Source organism: Homarus americanus, unplaced genomic scaffold (genome assembly GCF_018991925.1).
Source record: "Homarus americanus isolate GMGI-L3 unplaced genomic scaffold, GMGI_Hamer_2.0 scaffold15667, whole genome shotgun sequence".
Taxonomy (NCBI): Eukaryota; Metazoa; Arthropoda; class Malacostraca; order Decapoda; family Nephropidae; genus Homarus; species Homarus americanus.
In genome coordinates this window covers 4095496-4119519 of record NW_024726107.1, presented here as the reverse complement: position 1 = coordinate 4119519, position 24024 = coordinate 4095496, and the positions used below count along the sequence as shown (strand labels likewise).

Below are 24024 nucleotides of genomic sequence, written 5' to 3'. Positions count from 1 at the left end.
TGGTGTGCCTGAGTAGCGTGGCAGTTGGTGATGTACCTGAGTAAGGTAGTAGTTAGTGGTGTGTGCCTGGTGGGGCAGTGAGTTAGTGGTGTGTGAGTGGGGCAGTGGTTAGTGTGTGCCCAAGTGAGGGCAGTGGTGGTGGTGTACCTGGGTGGAAGGGAGCAGATGGTGGTGTGCCTGGTGGGCGTGAGTTAGTGGTGAGCAACAGCAGATATGGTGTGCCTGGGTGAGGCAGTAGTTAGTGGTGTACCTGGTGAGCAGGAAGTTAGTGGTGTACCTGAGTGGGGCAGTAGTTAGTGGTGTACCTGGAGTGGGGGCAGAAGTTAGTGGTGTGCCTGAGTGGGCAGTAGTTAGTGGTGCAGCCTGAGTGAACCTTACGACAGCAGATAGTGGTGTACCTGAGTGCAGCAGTAGTTAGTGGTGTACCTGCGTGAGACAGTATTTAGTGGTATTCCTGAGTTTGGCAGTAGTTAGTGGTGTACCTGATGTGAGTAGCAGTTAGTGGTGTACCTGAGTAAGGTAGCAGTTAGTGGTGTACCTGTGAGGCAGTAGTTAGTGGTGTACCTGAGTGAGGCAGTAGTTAGTGGTGTTCCTGAGTACGGCAGCAGATAGTGGAGTACCTGAGTGAAGCAGTAGTTAGTGGTGTACCTGCATGAGACAGTATTTAGTGGTGTACTTGAGTGAAGCAGTAGTTAATGGTGTACCTGAGTGAGGCAGAAGTTAGTGGTGTACCTGATTGAGACAGTAGTTAGTGGTGTACCTGAGTAAGGAAGCAGTTAGTGGTGTACCTGAGAAAGGTAGTAGTTTGTGGTGTACCTGAGTAAGGTAGCAGTTAGTGGTGTACCTGAGTGGGACAGTAGTTAGTGGTGTACCTGAGTGAGACAGTAGTTAGTAGTTTTCCTGAGTGAGGCAGTAGTTAGTGGTGTACCTGAGTAAGGTAGTAGTTAGTGATGTACCTGAGTAAGGTAGTAGTTAGTGGTGTACCTGAGTAAGGTAGCAGTTAGTGTTGAACCTGAGTTAGGTAGTAATAAGTGTTGTACCTAAGTAAGGTAGTAGTTAGTGGTGTACCTGAGTAAGGTAGCAGTAAGTGATGTGCCTGAGTAAGGTGGCAGTTAGTGGTGTACGTGAGTGAGGTAGCAGTTAGTGGTGTATCTGAGTGAGACAGTAATTAGTGGTGTACCTGAGAAAAGTAGCAGTTAGTGGTGTACCTGAGTAACGTAGCAGTTAGTGGTGTACCTGGTAGTAGTTAGTGGTGTACCTGAGTGAGACAGTAGTTAGTGGTGTACCTGAGTGAGTTAGCAGTTAGTGGTGTACCTGAGTGAGGCAGTAGTTAGTGATGTACCTGAGTAAGGTAGTAGTTAGTGATGTGCCTGAGAAAGGTGGCAGTTAGTGGTGTACCTGAGTAAGGTAGTAGTTAGTGTTGTACCTGAGTAAGGTAGCAGTTAGTGGTGTACCTGAGTGAGGTAGCAGTTAGTGGTGTACCTGATTGAGGCAGTAGTTAGTGATGTACTTGAGTAAGGTAGTAGTTAGTGGTGTACCTGAGTGAGGCAGTAGTTAGTGGTGTCCCCGATTGAGGCAGTAGTTAGTGTGAGTATGGTAGTAGTTAGTGGTGTACCTGAGTAAGACAGTAGTTAGTGGTGTACCTGAGTAAAGTAGTAGTTAGTGGTGTACCTGTACCCTGAGCCAGTGTAGTTAAGTAGATAACTAGAGTTAGAGGCAGTAGTTGAACAGTATTGCTTAGTGAGTAGTAGTAAATGTGCTGCCCTGATGAGAGCTGACAGTTGGTAGGTATCCCCAGTGGCAGTAGTTAATTGGTGTGCCTGAGTAGTGGCAGTGATGTCACCTGAGTAAAGTGGCAGTTACTGATTGTTGCCTGTGACAAGATAGTAGTTAGTGGTGTACTGGGTGAAGGCGGTGGTTAGTGGTGTACCTGGTGGTAGTTGGTGATTGTGTGCCTGAGTGGGGGCAGTGGTTAGTGGTGTACCTGGTGAAAGGTAGCAGTTAGTGATGCTTGGTGTAAGATGGTAGTTAGTGGCGTACCTGGTGGGCGGTTGTTGGTGGTGTGAGGTATGAGCAGCAGTTAGTGGTGTGTACAGGTGGGGCAGTGGTTGGGTGTGCACAGGTAGCTTGTAAGCAGTTTAATTTTCTGCCTGGAGTAGGGTGGCTTGGGATTAAGTGGTGTGCCTGGGGTGGGCAGTGGTGGTGGTGTGTGCCCAGTGAGAGGCAGTGGATGAGTGTGTGCCCAGAGTGGGGCGTGGTTAGTGGTGTGCCTGGTGGAAAGGCAGATAGTGGTGTACCTAGCAGTGAGGCAGTAGTTAGTGGTGCCAGGTACAACAGCAGATGATGGTGTGCCTGAGAGAGCCAGTAGTTAGTGGACTGTACCTGGAGTGAGGCAGTTAGTGGTGTGTGCCTGGTGGGGCGGTGGTTGGCTGAATTGTGCCTGGGTGAGGCAGAAGTTAGTGGTGGCCTGGGTGGGGCGGTGGTGGTGGTGTTCTAGGTACGACAGCAGAATGAGTGAAGGTGTACCTGAGTGCAGCAGTAGTTAGTGGTGTACCTGCGTGAGACAGTATTTAGTGGTATTCCTGAGTTTGGCAGTAGTTAGTGGTGTACCTGATGTGAGTAGCAGTTAGTGGTGTACCTGAGTAAGGTAGCAGTTAGTGGTGTACCTGTGAGGCAGTAGTTAGTGGTGTACCTGAGTGAGGCAGTAGTTAGTGGTGTTCCTGAGTACGGCAGCAGATAGTGGAGTACCTGAGTGAAGCAGTAGTTAGTGGTGTACCTGCATGAGACAGTATTTAGTGGTGTACTTGAGTGAAGCAGTAGTTAATGGTGTACCTGAGTGAGGCAGAAGTTAGTGGTGTACCTGATTGAGACAGTAGTTAGTGGTGTACCTGAGTAAGGAAGCAGTTAGTGGTGTACCTGAGAAAGGTAGTAGTTTGTGGTGTACCTGAGTAAGGTAGCAGTTAGTGGTGTACCTGAGTGGGACAGTAGTTAGTGGTGTACCTGAGTGAGACAGTAGTTAGTAGTTTTCCTGAGTGAGGCAGTAGTTAGTGGTGTACCTGAGTAAGGTAGTAGTTAGTGATGTACCTGAGTAAGGTAGTAGTTAGTGGTGTACCTGAGTAAGGTAGCAGTTAGTGTTGAACCTGAGTTAGGTAGTAATAAGTGTTGTACCTAAGTAAGGTAGTAGTTAGTGGTGTACCTGAGTAAGGTAGCAGTAAGTGATGTGCCTGAGTAAGTTGGCAGTTAGTGGTGTGCGTGAGTGAGGTAGCAGTTAGTGGTGTATCTGAGTGAGGCAGTAATTAGTGGTGTACCTGAGAAAAGTAGCAGTTAGTGGTGTACCTGAGTAACGTAGCAGTTAGTGGTGTACCTCAGTAAGGTAGTAGTTAGTGGTGTACCTGAGTAAGACAGTAGTTAGTGGTGTACCTGAGTAAAGTAGCAGTTAGTGGTGTACCTGAGTAAGGTAGTAATTAGTGGTGTACCTGAGTAAGACTGCAGTTAGTGGAGTACCTGAGTAAAGTTGCAGTTAGTGGTGTTCCTGAATAAGGTAGTAGTTAGTGGTGTACCTTAGTAAGACAGCAGTTAGTGGTGTACCTGAGTATGGTAGTAGTTAGTGGTGTACCTGAGTAAGACAGTAGTTAGTGGTGTACCTGAGTAAAGTAGTAGTTAGTGGTGTACCTGAGTAAGGTAGTAGTTAGTGGTGTACCTGAGTAAGACAGTAGTTAGTGGTGTACCTGAGTAAAGTAGTAGTTAGTGCTGAACCTGAGTAAGGTAGTAGTAAGTGGTGTATCTGAGTATAGTAGTAGTTAGTGGTGTACCTGAGTATGGTAGTAGTTAGTGGTGTACCTGAGTAAGACAGTAGTTAGTGGTGTACCTGAGTAAAGTAGTAGTTAGTGCTGAACCTGAGTAAGGTAGTAGTAAGTGGTGTACCTGAGTATAGTAGTAGTTAGTGGTGTACCTGAGAAATACAGTAGTTAGTGGAGTACCTGAGTAAAGTTGCAGTTAGTGGTGTTCCTGAATAAGGTAGTAGATAGTGGTGTACCTTAGTAAGACAGCAGTTAGTGGTGTACCTGAGTATGGTAGTAGTAAGTGGTGTACCTGAGTAAGACAGTAGTTAGTGGTGTACCTGAGTAAGGTAGTAGTTAGTGGTGTACCTGAGTAAGGTAGTAGTTAGTGGTGTACCTGAGTAAGACAGTAGTTAGTGGTGTACCTGAGTAAAGTAGTAGTTAATGGTGTTCCTGAGAACGGTAGTAGTTAGTGGTGTACCTGAGTAAGACAGCAGTTAGTGGTTTACGTGAGTAAGGTAGTAGTTAGTGGTGTACCTGAGTAAGGTAGTAGTTAGTGGTTTACGTGAGTAAGGTAGTAGTTAGTGGTGTACCTGAGTAAGGTAGCAGTTAGTGGTGTTCCTGAGTAAGGTAGAAGTTAGGGGTGTACCCGAGTACGGTAGCAGTTAGTGGTGAATCTGAGTAAGGTAGTAGTTAGTGGTGTACCTGAGTAAGGCAGTAGTTAGTGGTGTACCTGAATAGGGTAACAGTTAGTGGTGTACCTGAGTAAGGTAGCAGTTAGTGGTGTACCTGAGTGAGGCAGAAGTTAGTGGTGTACCTGAGTAAGACAGCAGTTAGTGGTGTACCTGAGTGAGGCAGTAGTTAGTGGTGTACCAGAGTAAGGTAGCAGTTAGTGATGTACCTGAGTAAAGTAGCAGTTAGTGGTGTACCTGAGTAAGGTAGAAGTTAGTGGTGTACCTGAGTAAAGTAGCAGTTAGTGGTGTACCTGATTGAGGCAGTAGTTAGTGGTGTACCAGAGTAAGGTAGCAGTTAGTGATGTACCTGAGTATAGTAGTAGTTAGTGGTGTACCTGAGTAAGACAGTAGTTAGTGGTGTACCTGAGTAAAGTAGCAGTTAGTGGTGTACCTGAGTAAGTTAGTAGTTAGTGGTGTACTTGAGTAAGGTAGTAGTTAATGTTGTACCTGAGTAAGGTAGCAGTTAGTGGTGTACCTGAGTAAGGTAGAAGTTAGTGGTGTACCTGAGTAAGGTAGCAGTTTGTGGTGTACTTGAGTAAGGTAGTAGTTGGTGGTGTAGCTGAGTAAGGTAGCAGTTAGTGCCGTACCTGAGTAAGGTAGCAGTAAGTGGTGTACCTGAGTAAGACAGCAGTTTGTGGTGTACTTGAGTAAGGTAGTAGTTGGTGGTGTAGCTGAGTAAGGTAGCAGTTAGTGCCGTACCTGAGTAAGGTAGCAGTTAGTGGTGTACCTGAGTAAGGTAGTAGTTAGTGGTGTAGCTGAGTGAGGCAGTAGTTAGTGGTGTACCTGAGTGAGGCAATAGTTAGTGGTGTAGCTGAGTGAGGCAGTAGTTAGTGGTGTACCTGAGTGAGGCAATAGTTAGTGGTGTGCTTGGGTAAGACAGCAGTTAGTGGTGGACCTGAATGAGGCAGTAGTTAGTGGTGTACCTGAGTGAGGCAATAGTTAGTGGTGTACATGAGTGAGGCAGTAGTTAGTGGTGTACCTGAGTAAGGTAGCAGTTAGTGGTGTACCTGAGTAAGGTAGCAGTTAGTGGTGTACCTGAGTGAGGCAGTAGTTAGTGGTGTGCTTGGGTAAGACAGCAGTTAGTGGTGTACTTGAGTAAGGTAGTAGTTAGTGGTGTAGCTGAGTGAGGCAGTAGTTAGTGGTGTGCTTGGGTAGTTAGACAGCAGTTAGTGGTGTACCTGAGTAAGGTAGCAGTTAGTGGTGTACCTGAGTGAGGCAGTAGTTAGTGGTGTACCTGAGTAAGGTAGCAGTTAGTGGTGTACTTGAGTAAGGTAGTAGTTAGTGGTGTACCTGAATAAGGTAGCAGTTAGTGGTGTACTTGAGTAAGGTCGTAGTTAGTGGTGTACCTGAGTTAGGTAGCAGTTAGTGGTGTACCTGAGTGAAGCAGTAGTTAGTGGTGTACCTGAATAAGGTAGCAGTTAGTGGTGTACTTGAGTAAGGTCGTAGTTAGTGGTGTACCTGAGTTAGGTAGCAGTTAGTGGTGTACCTGAGTGAGGTACCTAGAGTGAGAGGTAGCAGTAGTTAGTGGTGTACCTGAGTAAGGTAGCAGTTAGTGGTGTACCTGAGTAAGGTAGTAGTTAGTGGTGTACCTGAGTGAGGCAGTAGTTAGTGGTGTACCTGAGTGAGGCTGTAGTTAGTGGTGTACCTGAGTGAGGCAGTAATTAGTGTGTACCCAAGTGAGGCAGTAGTTAGTGGTGTACCTGAGTGAAGGAGCAGATAGTGGTGTACCTGAGTGAGGCAGTAGTTAGTGGTGTACCTGAGTGAGGCAGTAGTTAGTGGCGTTCCTGAGTACGGCAGCAGATAGTGGTGTACCTGAGTGAGGCAGTAGTTAGTGGTGTACCTGCGTGAGACAGTATTTAGTGGTGTACCTGAGTGAGGCAGTAGTTAGTGGTGTACCTGAGTGAGGCAGTAGTTAGTGGTGTACCTGAGTCAGACAGTAGTTAGTGGTGTACCTGAGGAAGGAAGCAGTTAGTGGTGTACCTGAGTAAGGTAGTAGTTCGTGGTGTACCTGAGTAAGACAGTATTTAGTGGTGTACCTGAGTAAGGTAGTAGTTAGTGGTGTACTTGAGTAAGGTAGTAGTTAGTGGTGTAACTGATTAAGGTAGTAGTTAGTGGTGTACCTGAGTAAGGTAGCAGTTAGTGCTGTACCTGAATAATGTATCACTTAGTGGTGTACCTGAGTGAGGCAGTAGTTAGTGGCGTTCCTGAGTACGGCAGCAGATAGTGGTGTACCTGAGTGAGACAGTAGTTAGTGGTGTACCTGCGTGAGACAGTATTTAGTGGTGTACCTGAGTAAGGTAGCAGTTAGTGCCGTACCTGAGTAAGGTAGCAGTAAGTGGTGTACCTGAGTAAGACAGCAGTTAGTGGTGTACTTGAGTAAGGTAGTAGTTAGTGGTGTACCTGAGTAAGGTAGCAGTTAGTGGTGTATCTGAGTAAGGTAGCAGTTAGTGGTGTACCTGCGTAAGGTAGCAGTTAGTGGTGTACCTGAGTATGGTAGTAGTTAGTGGTGTACCTGAGTGAGGCAGTAGTTAGTGGTGTACCTGAGTGAGGTAGCAATTAGTGGTGTACCTGAGTGAAGCAGTAGTTAGTGGTGTACCTAAGTAAGGTAGCAATTAGTGGTGTACCTGAGTAAGGTCGCAGTTAGATGGTGCACCTGAGTGAGGCAGTAGATAGTGGTGTACCGAGTAAGGTAGCAGTTTGTTTTATACCTCAGTGAGGCAGTAGTTAGTGGTGTACCTGAGTGAGGCAACAGTTAGTGGTGTACCTGAGTGAGGCTGTAGTTAATGGTGTACCTGAGTGAGACAGTAGTTAGTGTTGTACCTGAGTGTGACAGTAGTTAGTGGTGTACCTGAGAGATACAGTAGTTAGTGGTGTACCTGAGTGAGACAGTAGTTAGTGGTGTACCTGAGAGATACAGTAGTTAGTGGTGTACCTGAGTGAGACAGTAGTTAGTGGTGTACCTGAGTGAGGCAGTAGTTTGTGGTGTACCTGAGTGAGGCAGTAGTTAATGGTGTATCTGAGAGATTATGCAGTGGCGTAGAGGCATACCTGGGTGGTGTAGAGGTGCTTCATCTGGATGAGGGTCTCGAGGCCGCTATAAGGTTCGTCCGTCACCATGCGGTTCATCTTCAGTCCTCCGATTACGTACTCTGCCAGCCTGTCCGTGCCCTGGAGCAGCAAGGGAATTGATTTAGGACACCACAAAGTTAACCAATATTACTATTCTACTGTAATAGATAGGGTGCGGCGGCCAAGTGGATACTACGCTCGACCGCTGCCCTAAGTATCACTAGTAAGCTACCGGGGTATCCCAAGTCAACCCACGCATGAAAAGTTACCTAACAAGACAGTTGAAGAGGTGAAGGCAGCCACACTGTCTCCTTTTGTACCAAAGACTTGGTATTCAGTATAGTGTATCCATACTGCCCTAAACTGGCTGTCAGGCCAATGGGACCAACTTTCACAGTACCAGGTAAATTTTGTTGCTTACTTTAAAACAACAAGGTTTAGTTTAATACAATATGTGAAAAAAAAGAAGTAATATTTAAGTATAGGAGGCAAGGGGTGTTTTGTGCGTACTGTTAACTACAAATGATGAAGGACTTTCAATGTTTGGTTTAGTAAAAGAGGTGAAGGGGCCTTTAGTGTTAACAGAAGCATAAGGAGGACCTTAATTGTTACAGCATCATCTGAGTGGCCTTTAATATTTAGTGTATTGCACCAAGTGAGGGATAATTAGTATTCACTCGACTAGAGCAGAAGGACCATTAATGTTTCCTCGAACAACTGAGGGACTTGTTTCAGTAACTGAGGAAACTTTAAAATTTAGCATATTACAGCAGAAGATAGTCCTTTATAATATTTATATCAGGTGACAGGCCCTCTGTGTTTAGTTTACTACAACAGGTGTGGGGCACTTGTTGATCAGTTTACTACAACAGGTGTGGGGCATTTGTTGATAAATTTACTACAACAGGTATGGGGCAATTGTTGATCAATTTACTACAACAAGTGAGGAGCATTTGTTGATCAATTTACTACAACAGGTGTGGGGCAATTGTTGATCAGTTTACTACAACAGGTGTGGGGCACTTGTTGATCAGTTTACTACAACAGGTGAGGAGCATTTGTTGATCAATTTACTACAACAGGTGTGGGGCAATTGTTGATCAGTTTAATACAACAGGTGAGGAGCATTTGTTGATCAATTTACTACAACAGGTGTGGGGCAATTGTTGATCAGTTTACAACAACAGGTGTGGGGGACTTGTTGATCAGTTTACTACAACAGGTGTGGGGGCAATTGTTGATCAGTTTACTACAACAGGTGTGGGCTATTTATGTTTTCCGTATCAGGTGTGGAACCAATATTGTTTACTGTATCAAGTGAGGGACCACTATTTTTTACTGTAGTAAGTGAGGAACCATTATTTTTTACTGTAGTAAGTCAGGGACCATTATTGTTTACTGTATCAAGTGAGGGACCAATATTGTTTACTGTATCAAGTGAGGGACCATTATTGTTTACTGTATCAAGTGAAGGACCATTATTGTTTACTGTATCAAATGAGCGACCATTATATTTTACAGTATCAAGGGGCCATTATTATTTACTATATCAAGTGAGGGACCATTATTGTTTACTGTATCAAGTGAGGGACCATTATTTTTTACTGTATCAAGTGGCCATTATTGTTTACTATATCAGGTGAGAGACCATTATTGTTTACTGTATCAAGTGAGGGACCATTATTTTTTACTGTATCAAGTGAGGGACCATTGTTTTTTGCTGTATCAGGGGGCCATTATTGTTTACTATATCAAGTGAGGGACCATTATTGTTTACTGTATCAAGTGAGGGACCATTATTGTTTACTGTATCAAGTGAGGGACCATTAATTTTTACTGTATTAAGTGAGGGACCATTATTCTTTACTGTATCAAGTGAGGGATCATTATTTTTTACTCAAGGGGCCATTATTGTTTACTATATCAAGTGAGGGACCATTATTGTTTTTAATGTATCAAGTGAGGGACAATTATTTTTTACTGTATCAAGGGGCCATTATTGTAGACTATATCAAGTGAGGGACCATTTTTTTACTGTAATAAGTGAGGGACCATTATTGTTTACTGTATCAAGTGAAGGACCATTAATGATTATTGTATCAAGTGAGGGACCATTATTGTTTACTGTATCAAGTGAGGGACCATTATTGTTTATTGTATCAAGTGAGGGGCCATTATTGTTTACTGTATCAAGTGAAGGAAAATTATTGTTTACTGTATCAAGTGAAGGACCATTATTGTTTACTGTATCAAGTGAAGGACCATTATTGTTTACTGTATCAAGTGAGGGACCATTATTGTTTACCGTATCAAGTGAAGAATCATTATTGTTTATTGTATCAAGTGAGGGGCGATTATTGTTTACTGTATCAAGTGAGGGACCATTATTGTTTACTGTATGAAGTGAAGGACCATTATTGTTTACTATATCAGGTGAGGGCACCATTATTGTTTAATGTAACAGGTGAGGGACCATTATTGTTTACTGTATCAAGTGAGGGGCCATTATTGTTTACTGTATCAAGTGAGGGGCCATTATTGTTTACTGTATCAAGTGAAGGGTCAATATTGTTTACCGTATCAAGTGAGGGACCATTATTGTTTATTGTATCAAGTGAGGGGCCATTATTGTTTACTGTATCAAGTGAAGGAACATTATTTGTTGTATGAAGTGAAGGACCATTATTGTTTACTGTATCAAGTAAAGGACCATTATTGTTTACTGTAGCAAGTGAAGGACCATTATTGTTTACTGTATCAAGTGAAGGACCATTATTGTTTACTGTATCAAGTAAGGGGCCATTATTGTTTACTGGATCAAGTGAAGAACCATTATTGTTTACTGTATGAAGTGAAGGACCATTATTGTTTACTGTATCAGGTGAGGGACCATTATTGTTTACTGTATCAAGTGAAGGGTCAATATTGTTTACTGTATCAAGTGAGGGACCATTATTGTTTATTGTATCAAGTGAGGGGCCATTATTGTTTACTGTATCAAGTGAAGGAACATTATTTGTTGTATGAAGTGAAGGACCATTATTGTTTACTGTATTAAGTGAAGAAACATTATTGTTTACTGTAGCAAGTGAAGAACCATTATTGTTTACTGTATCAAGTGAAGGACCATTATTGTTTACTGTATCAAGTAAGGGGCGATTATTGTTTACTGTATCAAGTGAGGGACCATTATTGTTTACTGTATGAAGTGAAGGACCATTATTGTTTACTGTATCAGGTGAGGGACCATTATTGTTTAGTGTATCAGGTGAGGGACCATTATTGTTTACATTATCAAGTGAGGGGCTATTATTTTTTACTGTATCAAGTGAGGGGCCATTAATGTTTACTGTATCAAGTGAAGGGTCAATATTGTTTACTGTATCAAGTGAGGGACCATTATTGTTTATTGTATCAAGTTAGGGGCCATTATTGTTTACTGTATCAAGTGAAGGAATATTATTTGTTGTATGAAGTGAAGGACCATTATTGTTTACTGTATCAAGTGAAGGACCATTATTGTTTACTGTAGCAAGTGAAGAACCATTATTATTTACTGTATCAAGTGAAGGACCATTATTGTTTATTGCATCAAGTGAGGGGCCATTATTGTTACTGTATCAAGTGAAAGAACATTATTGATTCCTGTATCAAGTAAAGGAGCAATATTACTTTCTGTATTAAGTGAAGAACCATTATTGTTTACGGTATCAAGAGGGGACCATTATTTTTTACTGTATCAGGTGAGGGACCGTTATTGTTTACTGTATCAAGTGAGGGACCGTTATTGTTTTCTGTATTTAGTGAGGAACCATTATTGTTTACTATATCAGGTGAGGGACCGTTATTGTTTACTATATCAAGTGAAGGGCCACTGTATTATTTACTGTATCAAGTGAGGGACCATTATTGTTTACTGTATCAAGTGAAGGACCATTATTGTTTACTGTATCAGGTGATGGACCATTATTGTTTACTGTATCAAGTGAGGGATCAATATTGTTTACTGTATCAAGTGAGGGGCCATTATTGTTTACTGTATCAGGTGAGGGACCATTATTGTTTACTGTATCAAGTGAGGGGCCATTATTGTTGACTGTATAAAGTGAGGGACCATTATTGTTTACTGTATCAAGTGAAGGGTCAATATTGTTTACTGTATCAAGTGAGGGACCATTATTGTTTATTGTATCAAGTGAGGGGCCATTATTGTTTACTGTAATAAGTGAAGGAACAATGTTGTTTGTTGTATCAAGTGAAGGACCATTATTGTTTACTGTATCAAGTGAAGGATCATTATTGTTTACTGTATCAAGTGAGGGGCCATTATTGTTTACTGTATCAAGTGAAGAACCATTATTGTTTACTGTATCAAGTGAAAGACCATTATTGTGTACTATATTAAGTGAGGGACCATTATTGTTTACTGTATCAAGTGAGGGGCCATTATTGTTTACTGTATCAGGTGAGGGGCCTTTATTGTTTACTGTATCAAGTGAGGGACCATTATTGTTTACTGCATCAGGTGAGGGACCATTATTCTTTACTGTATCAAGTGAGGGACCACTATTGTTTACTGTATCAAGTGAGAGACCATTATTGTTTCCTGTATCAAGTGAAGGGTCCATATTGTTTACTGTATCAAGTGAGGGAAAATTATTGTTTATTGTATCAAGTGAGGGGCCATTATTGTTTACTGTATCAAGTGAAGGAACATTATTGTTTGTTGTATCAAGTGAAGGACCATTATTGTTTACTGTATCAAGTGAAGGACCATTATTGTTTACTGTAGCAAGTGAAGAACCATTATTGTTGACTGTATCAAGTGAAGGACCATTATTGTTTACTGTTTCAAGTAAGGGGCCATTATTGTTTACTGTATCAAGTGACGAACCATTATTGTTTACTGTATCAAGTGAAAGACCATTATTGTGTACTATATTAAGTGAGGGACAATTATTGTTTACTGTATCAAGTGAGGGACCATTATTGTTTATTGCATCAAGTGAGGGGCCATAATTGTTTACTGTATCAAGTGAAAGAACATTATTGATTGTTGTATCAAGTGAAGGACCATTATTGTTTACTGTATCAAGTGAAGGACCATTATTGTTTCCTGTATCAAGTAAAGGAGCATTATTACTTTCTGTATTAAGTGAGGAACCATTATTGTTTATGGTATCAAGTGAGGGACCATTATTGTTTACTGTATCAAGTGAGGGACCATTATTGTTTATTGTATCAGGTGAGGGACCTTTATTGTTTACTGTATCAAGTGAGGGACCATTATTGTTTGCTGCATCAGGTGAGGGACCGTTATTGTTTACTGTATTAAGCGGGGAACCTTTATTGTTTACTATATCAAGTGAGGGACAATTTTTCTTTACTGTATCAAGTGAGGGAACACTATTGTTTACTGTATCAAGTGAAGGACCATTATTGCTTACTGTATCAAGTGAGGGACCATTATTGTTTACTGTATCAGGTGAGGGACCGTTATTGTTTACTGTATCAAGTGAGGGACCATTATTGTTTACTGTATCAGGTGAGGGACCGTTATTGTTTACTGAATTTAGTGAGGAACCATTATTGTTTACTCTATCAGGTGAGGGACCGTTATTGTTTACTATATCAAGTGAAGGGCCATTGTATTGTTTACTGTATCAAGTGAGGGACCATTATTGTTTAATGTATCAAGTGAAGGGCCATTATTGTTTACTGTATCAAATGAAGGGTCAATATTGTTTACTGTATCAAGTGAGGGACCATTTTTGTTTAATGTATCAAGTGAAAGACCATTATTGTGTACTATATTAAGTGAGGGACCATTATTGTTTACTGTATCAAGTGAAGGACCATTATTGTTTACTGTATCAAATGAAGAACCATTATTGTTTACTGTATCAGGTGAAGGACCATTATTGTTTACTGTATCAAGTGAGGGGCCATTATTGTTTAATGTATTAAGTGAAGAACCATTTGTTTACTGTATCAAGTGAAAGACCATTATTGTGTACTATATTAAATGAGGGACCATTATTGTTTACTGTATCAATTGTGGGGCCATTATTGTTTACTGTATCAAGTGAGGGACCATTATTGTTTACTGTATCAAGTGAGGGACCATTATTGTTTACTGTATCAAGTGAGGGACCATTATTCTTTACTGTATCAAGTGAGGGACCACTATTGTTTACTGTATCAAGTGAAGGACCATTATTGATTACTGTATCAAGTGAGGGGCTATTATTGTGTACTGTATTAAGTGAGGGACCATTATTGTTTACTGTATCGGGTGAGGAACTATTATTGTTCATTGCATCAAGTGAGGGTATGAATATTGTTTACTGTATCGGGTGAGCGACCATTAGTGTTTATTGTATCAAGTGAGGGACAATTATTGTTTACTATCATGTGAGGGACCGTTATTGTTTACTGAATCAAGTGAGGGACCATTATTGTTTACTGTATCGGATGAGGAACCATTATTGTTTATTGTGTCAAGTGAGGGCCCATTATTGTTTACTGTATCAGGTGAGGGACCGTTATTGTTTACTCTATCAAGTGAGGGACTATTATTGTTTACTGTATCAAGTAAGGGAAGATTATTTTTTACTGTATCAAGGGACCATTATTGTTTACTATATCAAGTGAGGGACCATTATCGTTTATTATATCAAGTGAGGGACCTTTATTGTTTACTGCATCAAGTGAGGGACGATTATTGTTTACTGTATCAAGTGAGGGACGATTATTTTTTACTGTATCAAGGGACCATTATTGTTTACTATATCAAGTGAGGGACCATTATTTTTTACTGTAATAAGTGAGGGACCATTATTTTGTACTGTACCCAGTGAGGGACCATTATTGTTTACTGTATCAAGTGAAGGACCATTAATGATTATTGTATCAAGTGAGGAACCATTATTGTTTACTGTATCAAGTGATAGACCATTATTGTTTACTGTATCAAGTGAAGGACCATTATTGTTTACTGTATCAGGTGAAGGACCATTATTGTTTACTGTATCAAGTGAAGGACCTTTATTGTTTACTGTATCAACTGAGGGACCATTATTGTTTACCGGATCAAGTGAGGGGCGATTATTGTTTACTGTATCAAGTGAGGGACCATTATTGTTTGCTGTATCAGGTGAGGGGCCATTTTTGTATATTGTATGAAGTGAAGGACCATTATTGTTTACTGTATTAAGTGAAGGACCATTATTGTTTATTATATCAAGAGAGGGACCATTATTGTTTACTATATCAAGTGAGGGACCATTATTGTTTACTATATCAAGTGAGGGACCATTATTGTTTACTGTATCAAGTGAAGGACCATTATTGTTTACTGTATCAAGTGAGGGACCATTATTGTTTACTGTATCAAGTGAGGGACCATTATTGTTTATTGTATCAAGTGAGGGGCCATTATTGTTTATTGTATCAAGTGAAGGACCATTATTGTTTACTGTATCAAGTGAAGGACCATTATTTTTTACTGTATCAAGTGAAGGACCATTATTGTTTACCGTTCAAGTGAAGAACCGTTATTGTTTACTCTATCAAATGAGGGACTATTATTGTTTACTGTATCAAGTGAGGGACCATTATTTTTTACTGTATCAAGGGGCCATTATTGTTTATTATATAAAGTGAGGGACCATTATTGTTTACTATATCAAGTGATTGACCATTATAGTTTACTATATCAAGTGTGGAACCATTATTGTTTACTCTATCAAGTGAAGGACCATTATTGTTTCCTGTATCAAGTGAGGGACCATTATTGTTTATGGATCCAGTGAGGGACCAGTATTGTTTATTGTATCAAGTGGGGGCCATTATTGTTTATTGTATCACGTGAAGGATCATTATTGTTTACTGTATCAAGTGAAGGACCATTATTGTTTACTGTATCAAGTGGAGGGCCATTATTGTTTACTGTTTAAGTGAAGAACCATTATTGTCTACTGTATCAAGTGAGAGGGCCATTATTGTTTATTGTATCAAGTGAGGGGCCATTATTTGTTGTATGAAGTGAAGGACCATTATTGTTTACTGTATCAAGTGAAGGACCATTATTGTTTACTGTAGCAAGTGAAGAACCATTATTGTTTACTGTATCAAGTGAGGGACCATTATATTTTACCGTATCAAGTGAAGAAACATTATTGATTACTGTATCAAGTAAAGGAGCATTATTGCTTACTGTATTAAGTGAGGAACCATTATTGTTTACCATATCAAGTGCGGGACCATTATTGTTTACTGTATCAGGTGAGGGACCGTTATTGTTTATTGTATCAAGTGAGGGGCCATTATTGTTTACTGTATCAAGTGAAGGACCATTATTGTTTACTGTATCAAGTGAAGGACCATTATTGTGTACTATATTAAGTGAGGGACCATTATTGTTTACTGTATCAAGTGAAGGAACATTATTTATTGTATGAAGTGAAGGACCATTATTGTTTACTGTATTAAGTGAAGAAACATTATTGTTTACTGTAGCAAGTGAAGAACCATTATTGTTTACTGTATCAAGTGAAGGACCATTATTGTTTACTGTATCAAGTAAGGGGCGATTATTGTTTACTGTATCAAGTGAGGGACCATTATTGTTTACTGTATGAAGTGAAGGACCATTATTGTTTACTGTATCAGGTGAGGGACCATTATTGCTTACTGTATCAGGTGAGGGACCATTATTGTTTACATTATCAAGTGAGGGAACACTATTGTTTACTGTATCAAGTGAAGGACCATTATTGCTTACTGTATCAAGTGAGGGACCGTTATTGTTTACTGTATCAAGTGAGGGACCATTATTGTTTACTGTATCAGGTGAGGGACCGTTATTGTTTACTGAATTTAGTGAGGAACCATTATTGTTTACTCTATCAGGTGAGGGACCGTTATTGTTTACTATATCAAGTAAAGGCCCATGGTATTGTTTACACTATCAAGTGAGGGACCATTATTGTTTACTGTATCAAGTGAAGGGCCATTATTGTTTACTGTATCAAATGAAGGGTCAATATTGTTTACTGTATCAAGTGAGGGACCATTATTGTTTAATGTATCAAGTGAAAGACCATTATTGTGTACTATATTAAGTGAGGGACCATTATTGTTTACTGTATCAAGTGAAGGACCATTATTGTTTACTGTATCAAATGAAGAACCATTATTGTTTACTGTATCATGTGAAGGACCATTATTGTTTACTGTATCAAGTGAGGGGCCATTATTGTTTAATGTATTAAGTGAAGAACCATTTGTTTACTGTATCAAGTGAAAGACCATTATTGTGTACTATATTAAATGAGGGACCATTATTGTTTACTGTATCAATTGTGGGGCCATTATTGTTTACTGTATCAAGTGAGGGACCGTTATTGTTTACTGTATCAAGTGAGGGACCATTATTGTTTACTGTATCAAGTGAGGGACCATTATTCTTTACTGTATCAAGTGAGGGACCACTATTGTTTACTGTATCAAGTGAAGGACCATTATTGATTACTGTATCAAGTGAGGGGCTATTATTGTGTACTGTATTAAGTGAGGGACCATTATTGTTTACTGTATCGGGTGAGGAACTATTATTGTTCATTGCATCAAGTGAGGGTATGAATATTGTTTACTGTATCGGGTGAGCGACCATTAGTGTTTATTGTATCAAGTGAGGGACAATTATTGTTTACTATCATGTGAGGGACCGTTATTGTTTACTGAATCAAGTGAGGGACCATTATTGTTTACTGTATCGGATGAGGAACCATTATTGTTTATTGTGTCAAGTGAGGGCCCATTATTGTTTACTGTATCAGGTGAGGGACCGTTATTGTTTACTCTATCAAGTGAGGGACTATTATTGTTTACTGTATCAAGTAAGGGAAGATTATTTTTTACTGTATCAAGGGACCATTATTGTTTACTATATCAAGTGAGGGACCATTATCGTTTATTATATCAAGTGAGGGACCTTTATTGTTTACTGCATCAAGTGAGGGACGATTATTGTTTACTGTATCAAGTGAGGGACGATTATTTTTTACTGTATCAAGGGACCATTATTGTTTACTATATCAAGTGAGGGACCATTATTTTTTACTGTAATAAGTGAGGGACCATTATTTTTTACTGTACCCAGTGAGGGACCATTATTGTTTACTGTATCAAGTGAAGGACCATTAAAGATTATTGTATCAAGTGAGGAACCATTATTGTTTACTGTATCAAGTGATAGACCATTATTGTTTACTGTATCAAGTGAAGGACCATTATTGTTTACTGTATCAGGTGAAGGACCATTATTGTTTACTGTATCAAGTGAAGGACCTTTATTGTTTACTGTATCAACTGAGGGACCATTATTGTTTACCGGATCAAGTGAGGGGCGATTATTGTTTACTGTATCAAGTGATGGACCATTATTGTTTACTGTATCAGGTGAGGGACCATTATTGTTTACTCTATCAAGTGAGGGACCATTATTGTTTGCTGTATCAGGTGAGGGGCCATTATTGTATATTGTATGAAGTGAAGGACCATTATTGTTTACTATATCAAGTGAGGGACCATTATTGTTTACTATATCAAGTGAGGGACCATTATTGTTTACTGTATCAAGTGAAGGACCATTATTGTTTACTGTATCAAGTGAGGGACCATTATTGTTTACTGTATCAAGTGAGGGACCATTATTGTTTATTGTATCAAGTGAGGGGCCATTATTGTTTATTGTATCAAGTGAAGGACCATTATTGTTTACTGTATCAAGTGAAGGACCATTATTTTTTACTGTATCAAGTGAAGGACCATTATTGTTTACCGTTCAAGTGAAGAACCGTTATTGTTTACTCTATCAAATGAGGGACTATTATTGTTTACTGTATCAAGTGAGGGACCATTATTTTTTACTGTATCAAGGGGCCATTATTGTTTATTATATAAAGTGAGGGACCATTATTGTTTACTCTATCAAGTGATTGACCATTATAGTTTACTATATCAAGTGTGGAACCATTATTGTTTACTCTATCAAGTGAAGGACCATTATTGTTTCCTGTATCAAGTGAGGGACCATTATTGTTTATGGATCCAGTGAGGGACCAGTATTGTTTATTGTATCAAGTGGGGGCCATTATTGTTTATTGTATCACGTGAAGGATCATTATTGTTTACTGTATCAAGTGAAGGACCATTATTGTTTACTGTATCAAGTGGAGGGCCATTATTGTTTACTGTTTAAGTGAAGAACCATTATTGTCTACTGTATCAAGTGAGAGGGCCATTATTGTTTATTGTATCAAGTGAGGGGCCATTATTGTTTACTGTATAAAGTGAAGGACCATTATTGTTTACTGTATCAAGTGAGGGACCATTATATTTTACCGTATCAAGTGAAGAAACATTATTGATTACTGTATCAAGTAAAGGAGCATTATTGCTTACTGTATTAAGTGAGGAACCATTATTGTTTACCATATCAAGTGAGGGACCATTATTGTTTACTGTATCAGGTGAGGGACCGTTATTGTTTATTGTATCAAGTGAGGGGCCATTATTGTTTACTGTATCAAGTGAAGGACCATTATTGTTTACTGTATCAAGTGAAGGGCCATTATTATTTACTCTATCAAGTGAGGGACCATTATTGTTTACTGTTTAAGTGAAGAACCATTATTGTCTACTGTATCAAGTGAGAGGGCCATTATTGTTTATTGTATCAAGTGAGGGGCCATTATTGTTTACTGTATAAAGTGAAGGACCATTATTGTTTACTGTATCAAGTGAGGGACCATTATATTTTACCGTATCAAGTGAAGAAACATTATTGATTACTGTATCAAGTAAAGGAGCATTATTGCTTACTGTATTAAGTGAGGAACCATTATTGTTTACCATATCAAGTGAGGGACCATTATTGTTTACTGTATCAGGTGAGGGACCGTTATTGTTTATTGTATCAAGTGAGGGGCCATTATTGTTTACTGTATCAAGTGAAGGACCATTATTGTTTACTGTATCAAGTGAAGGACCATTATTGAGTACTATATTAAGTGAGGGACCATTATTGTTTACTGTATCAAGTGAGGGACCATTATTGTTTACTGTATCAAGTGAGGGGCCATTATTGTTTACTTTATCAGGTGAGGGACCGTTAATGTTTACTGTATCAAGTGAGGGACCATTAATGTTTACTGTATCAGGTGAGGGACCGTTATTGTTTACTGTATTAAGTGGGGAACCATTATTGTTTACTGTATCAGGTGAGGGACCGTTATTGTATATTGTATAAAGTGAAGGACCACTATTGTTTACTGTATCAAGTGAGGGGACATTATTGTTTACCGTATCAAGTGAAGAAACATTAATGTTTACTGTATCAAGTCAAGGAGCATTAATGCTTCCTGTATTAAGTGAGGAACCATTATTGTTTACCTTATCAAGTGAGGGGCCATTATTGTTTACTGTATCATGTGAGGAATCATTATTGTTTGCTGTATCAAGTGAGGGGCCATTATTGTTTACTGTATCAAGTGAAGGATCATTATTGATTACTGTATCAGGTGAGGGATCATTATTGTTTACTGTATCAAGTGAGGAATCGTTATTGTTTACTTTATCAAGTGAGGGGCCATTATTGTTTACTGTATGAGGTGAGGGACCATTATTGTTTACTGTATCAAGTGAAAGCCATTATTGTTTACTGTATCAAGTGAGGGGCCATTATTGTTTACTGTATCAATTGAAGGAACATCATTGTTTGTTGTATCAGGTGAAGGACCATTATTGTTTACTGTATAGTGAAGGACCATTATTGTTTAGTGTATCAAGTGAGGGGCCATTATTGTTTACCGTATCAAGTGAAGAACCATTATTGTTTACTGTATCAAGTGAAGGACCATTATTGTTCACCGTATCAAGTAAAGAACCATTATTGTTTACTGAATCAAGTGAAGGACCATTATTGTTTATTGCATCAAGTGAGGGGCCATTATTGTTTACTGTATCAAGTGAAGGACCATTATTGTTTACTGTATCAAGTGAAGGACCATTATTGTTTATTGTATCAAGTGAGGGGCCATTATTGTTTACTGTATCGGGTGAGCGACCATTATTGTTTATTGTATCAAGAGAGGGACCATTATTGTTTACTGTATCAAGGGAGGGACCATTATTGTTTACTGTATCGGATGAGGAACCATTATTGTTTACTGTGTCAAGTGAGGGGCCATTATTGTTTACTGTATCAGGTGGGGGACCGTTATTGTTTTCTCTATCAAGTGAGGGACTATTATTGTTTACTGTATCAAGTGAGGGACCATTATTTTTTACTGTGTCAAGAGTCCATTATTGTTTATTATATCAAGTGAGGGACCATTATTGTTTACTGTATCAAGTGAGGGACCATTATTTTTTACCATATTAAGTGAGGGACCATTATTGTTTACTGTATCAAGTGAGGGACCATTATTGTTTACTGTATCAAGTGAGGGATCATTATTGTTTGCTGCATCAAGTGAGGGGACATTATTGCTTACTGTATCAAGTGAGGGACCATTATTGTTTACTGTATCAAGTGAGGGATCGTTATTGTTTACTGTATAAAGTGAGGAACCATTATTGTTTACTGTATCAAGTGAGGGACCATTATTTTTTACTGTATTAAGTGAGGGACCATTATTGTTTACTGTATCAAGTGAGGGACCATTATTTTGTACTGTATTAAGTGAGGGACCATTATTGTTTACTGTATCAAGTGAGGGACCATTATTGTTTACTGTATCATGTGAGGGATCATTATTGTTTTCTGTATCAAGTGAGGGGCCATTATTGTTTACTGTATCAGGTGAGGAACCATTATTGTTTACTATATCAAGTGAGGGGCCATTATTGTTTACTGTATCAGGTGAGGGACCATTATTGTTTACTGTATTAGGTGAGCAACCATTATTGTGTACTATATTAAGTGAGGGACCATAATTGTTTACTGTATCAAGTGAGGGACCATTATTTTTTACTGTATTTAGTGAGGGACCATTATTGTTTACTGTATAAAGTGAGGGACCACTATTGTTCACTGTATCAAGTTAAGGACCATTATTGTTTACTGTATCAAGTGAGGGGCCATTATTGTTTACTGTATCAAGTGAGGGACTATTATTGAGTACTGTATTAAGTGAGGGACCATTATTGTTTAATGTATCAAGTGAAGGACCATTTTTATTTACTGTATTAAGTGAGGGGCCATTATTGTTTACTGTATCGGGTGAGGGACCATTATTGTTTACTGTATCAAGTGAGGGACCATTATTGTTTACTGTATCGGATGAGGAACCATTATTGTTTACTGTATCAAGTGAGGGACCGTTATTGTTTACTCTATCAAGTGAGGGACCATTATTGTTTACTGTATCAAGTGAGGGGTCATTATTGTTTACTGTATCAAGTGAGGGACCATTATTGTTTACTATATCAATTGAGGGGCCGTTAATGTTTACTGTATCAAGTGAGGGACCATTATTGGTTACTGTATCGAGTGAGGGACTATTAATGAGTACTGTATCAAGTGAGGGACCACTATTGTTTACTGTATCAAGTGAAGGACCATTATTGTTTACTGTATCAAGTGAGGGGCCATTATTGGTTACTGTATCAAGTGAGGGACGATTATTGGTTACTGTATCAAGTGAGGGACCATTATTGTTTACTGTATCAAGTGAGGGACCATTATTGCTAACTGTATCAAGTGAGGGACCACTATTGTTTACTGTATCAAGTGAAGGACCATTATTGTTTACTGTATCAAGTGAGGGGCCATTATTGTTTACTGTATCAAGTGAGGGACTATTATTGAGTACTGTATTAAGTGAGGGACCATTATTGTTTACTGTATCAAGTGAAGGACCATTTTTATTTACTGTATTAAGTGAGGGACCATTATTGTTTACTGTATCAAGTGAGGGACCATTATTGTTTACTGTATCGGATGAGGAACCATTATTGTTTACTGTATCAAGTGAGGGACCGTTATTGTTTACTCTATCAAGTGAGGGACCATTATTGTTTACTGTATCAAGTGAGGGGTCATTATTGTTTACTGTATCAAGTGAGGGGCCATTATTGTTTACTGTATCAAGTGAGGGGTCATTATTGTTTACTGTATCAAGTGAGGGACCATTATTGTTTATTGTATAAAGTGAAGAACCATAATTGTTTATTGTACCAGGTGCGGGACCATTATTGTTTATTGTACCTGGTGAAAGACCATTATTGTTTATTGTACCTGGTGAAAGACCATTATTGTTTATTGTACCTGGTGAAAGACCATTATTGTTTATTGTACCTGGTGAAAGACCATTATTGTTTATTGTACCTGGTGAAAGACCATTATTGTTTAATGCACCGGATGTGGGACAATTGTTGTTATAAATATTATTATTTTTTGTCGAAAGACAACGATATCACAAAAGAAAGTGACATACCATTATGTATGGTACATCATCAGATTAGTAATAGAAGTAAAATTTTCGGTGCTTCTTCAGGATCTTAACACTATCCAGCGAGACCAATAATGAGTTTTTTTCCATATAGGATACGACACCGGTAAGTGTTCTTTGTAACTAGAGGAAATTAAGAACTGAAGTGCAACACATTCATTGCACAGCGATCGTATGGCAGATAATAACTTCGATCTTCAGAGCTAAGCAGAATTATTAACAATTAATCTTTAATGAACACAGAGTACTGTATACTGTACTGTAGATGAGGAGTTGCTGGCCTCTTGAAGACTCACCTCGTAGCGGATTCCAGCGCCGTACTTCTCAAGGGAGACGTACTTTTGGGTGTTCTTATTGATCCTGAAGATCATGGAGCAGTAGTCAGTGTTGAAGGGGTAGTAAAAGAAGTTGAAGGGGCACTGGAACACGATGGTGTACTTGCGCGAGATGCGGATGTAGTTGTCCTTCCCCTCATAGATCCTCGCTAAGGACACAACGAGTGTTCGTGAGGGAGGAGTTGGAGAGGGAGGAGTTGCTGAGACAGGTGTTGGTAAGGGAGGTGTTGGTGAGGGAGGTGTTAGTGAGAGAAGTGTTGGTGAGGGAGGTGTTGGTGAGGGAAGTGTTGGTGAGGGAGGTGTTGGTGAGGGAAGTGTTGGTGAGGGAGGTGTTGGTGAGGGAGGTGTTGGTGAGGGAGGTGTTGGTGGGGAGAGGTGTTGGTGAGGAAGGGTTGGTGAGGGAAGTGTTGGTGAGGGAGGTGTTAGTGAGAGAAGTGTTGGTTGAAGTGTTGGTAGTGTTGATGGGGAAGTGTTGGTTGGTGAAGTGTTGGTGAGGAGGTGTTGGTGAGAGGTGTTGGTGGTGGAGGTGTTGGTGAGGAAGGGTTGGTGGTGAGGAGGTGTTGGTGAGGGAGGTGTTGGTGAGGGA

General features: G+C 39.6%; 1 protein-coding gene across 1 annotated transcript in view; it reads right to left on the bottom strand.

The window, feature by feature from the left end:
- Window positions 1-24024, bottom strand: part of LOC121865361 — a 202374-nt gene that overhangs the window by 39798 nt on the left and 138552 nt on the right. The window contains exons 15-16 of the mRNA XM_042364698.1: window positions 23400-23587; window positions 7562-7681 (exon numbers count right to left, since the gene is read on the bottom strand). Coding sequence (XP_042220632.1) covers window positions 7562-7681; window positions 23400-23587 — 308 coding nt within the window. The remainder of the gene's footprint in view (window positions 1-7561; window positions 7682-23399; window positions 23588-24024) is intronic.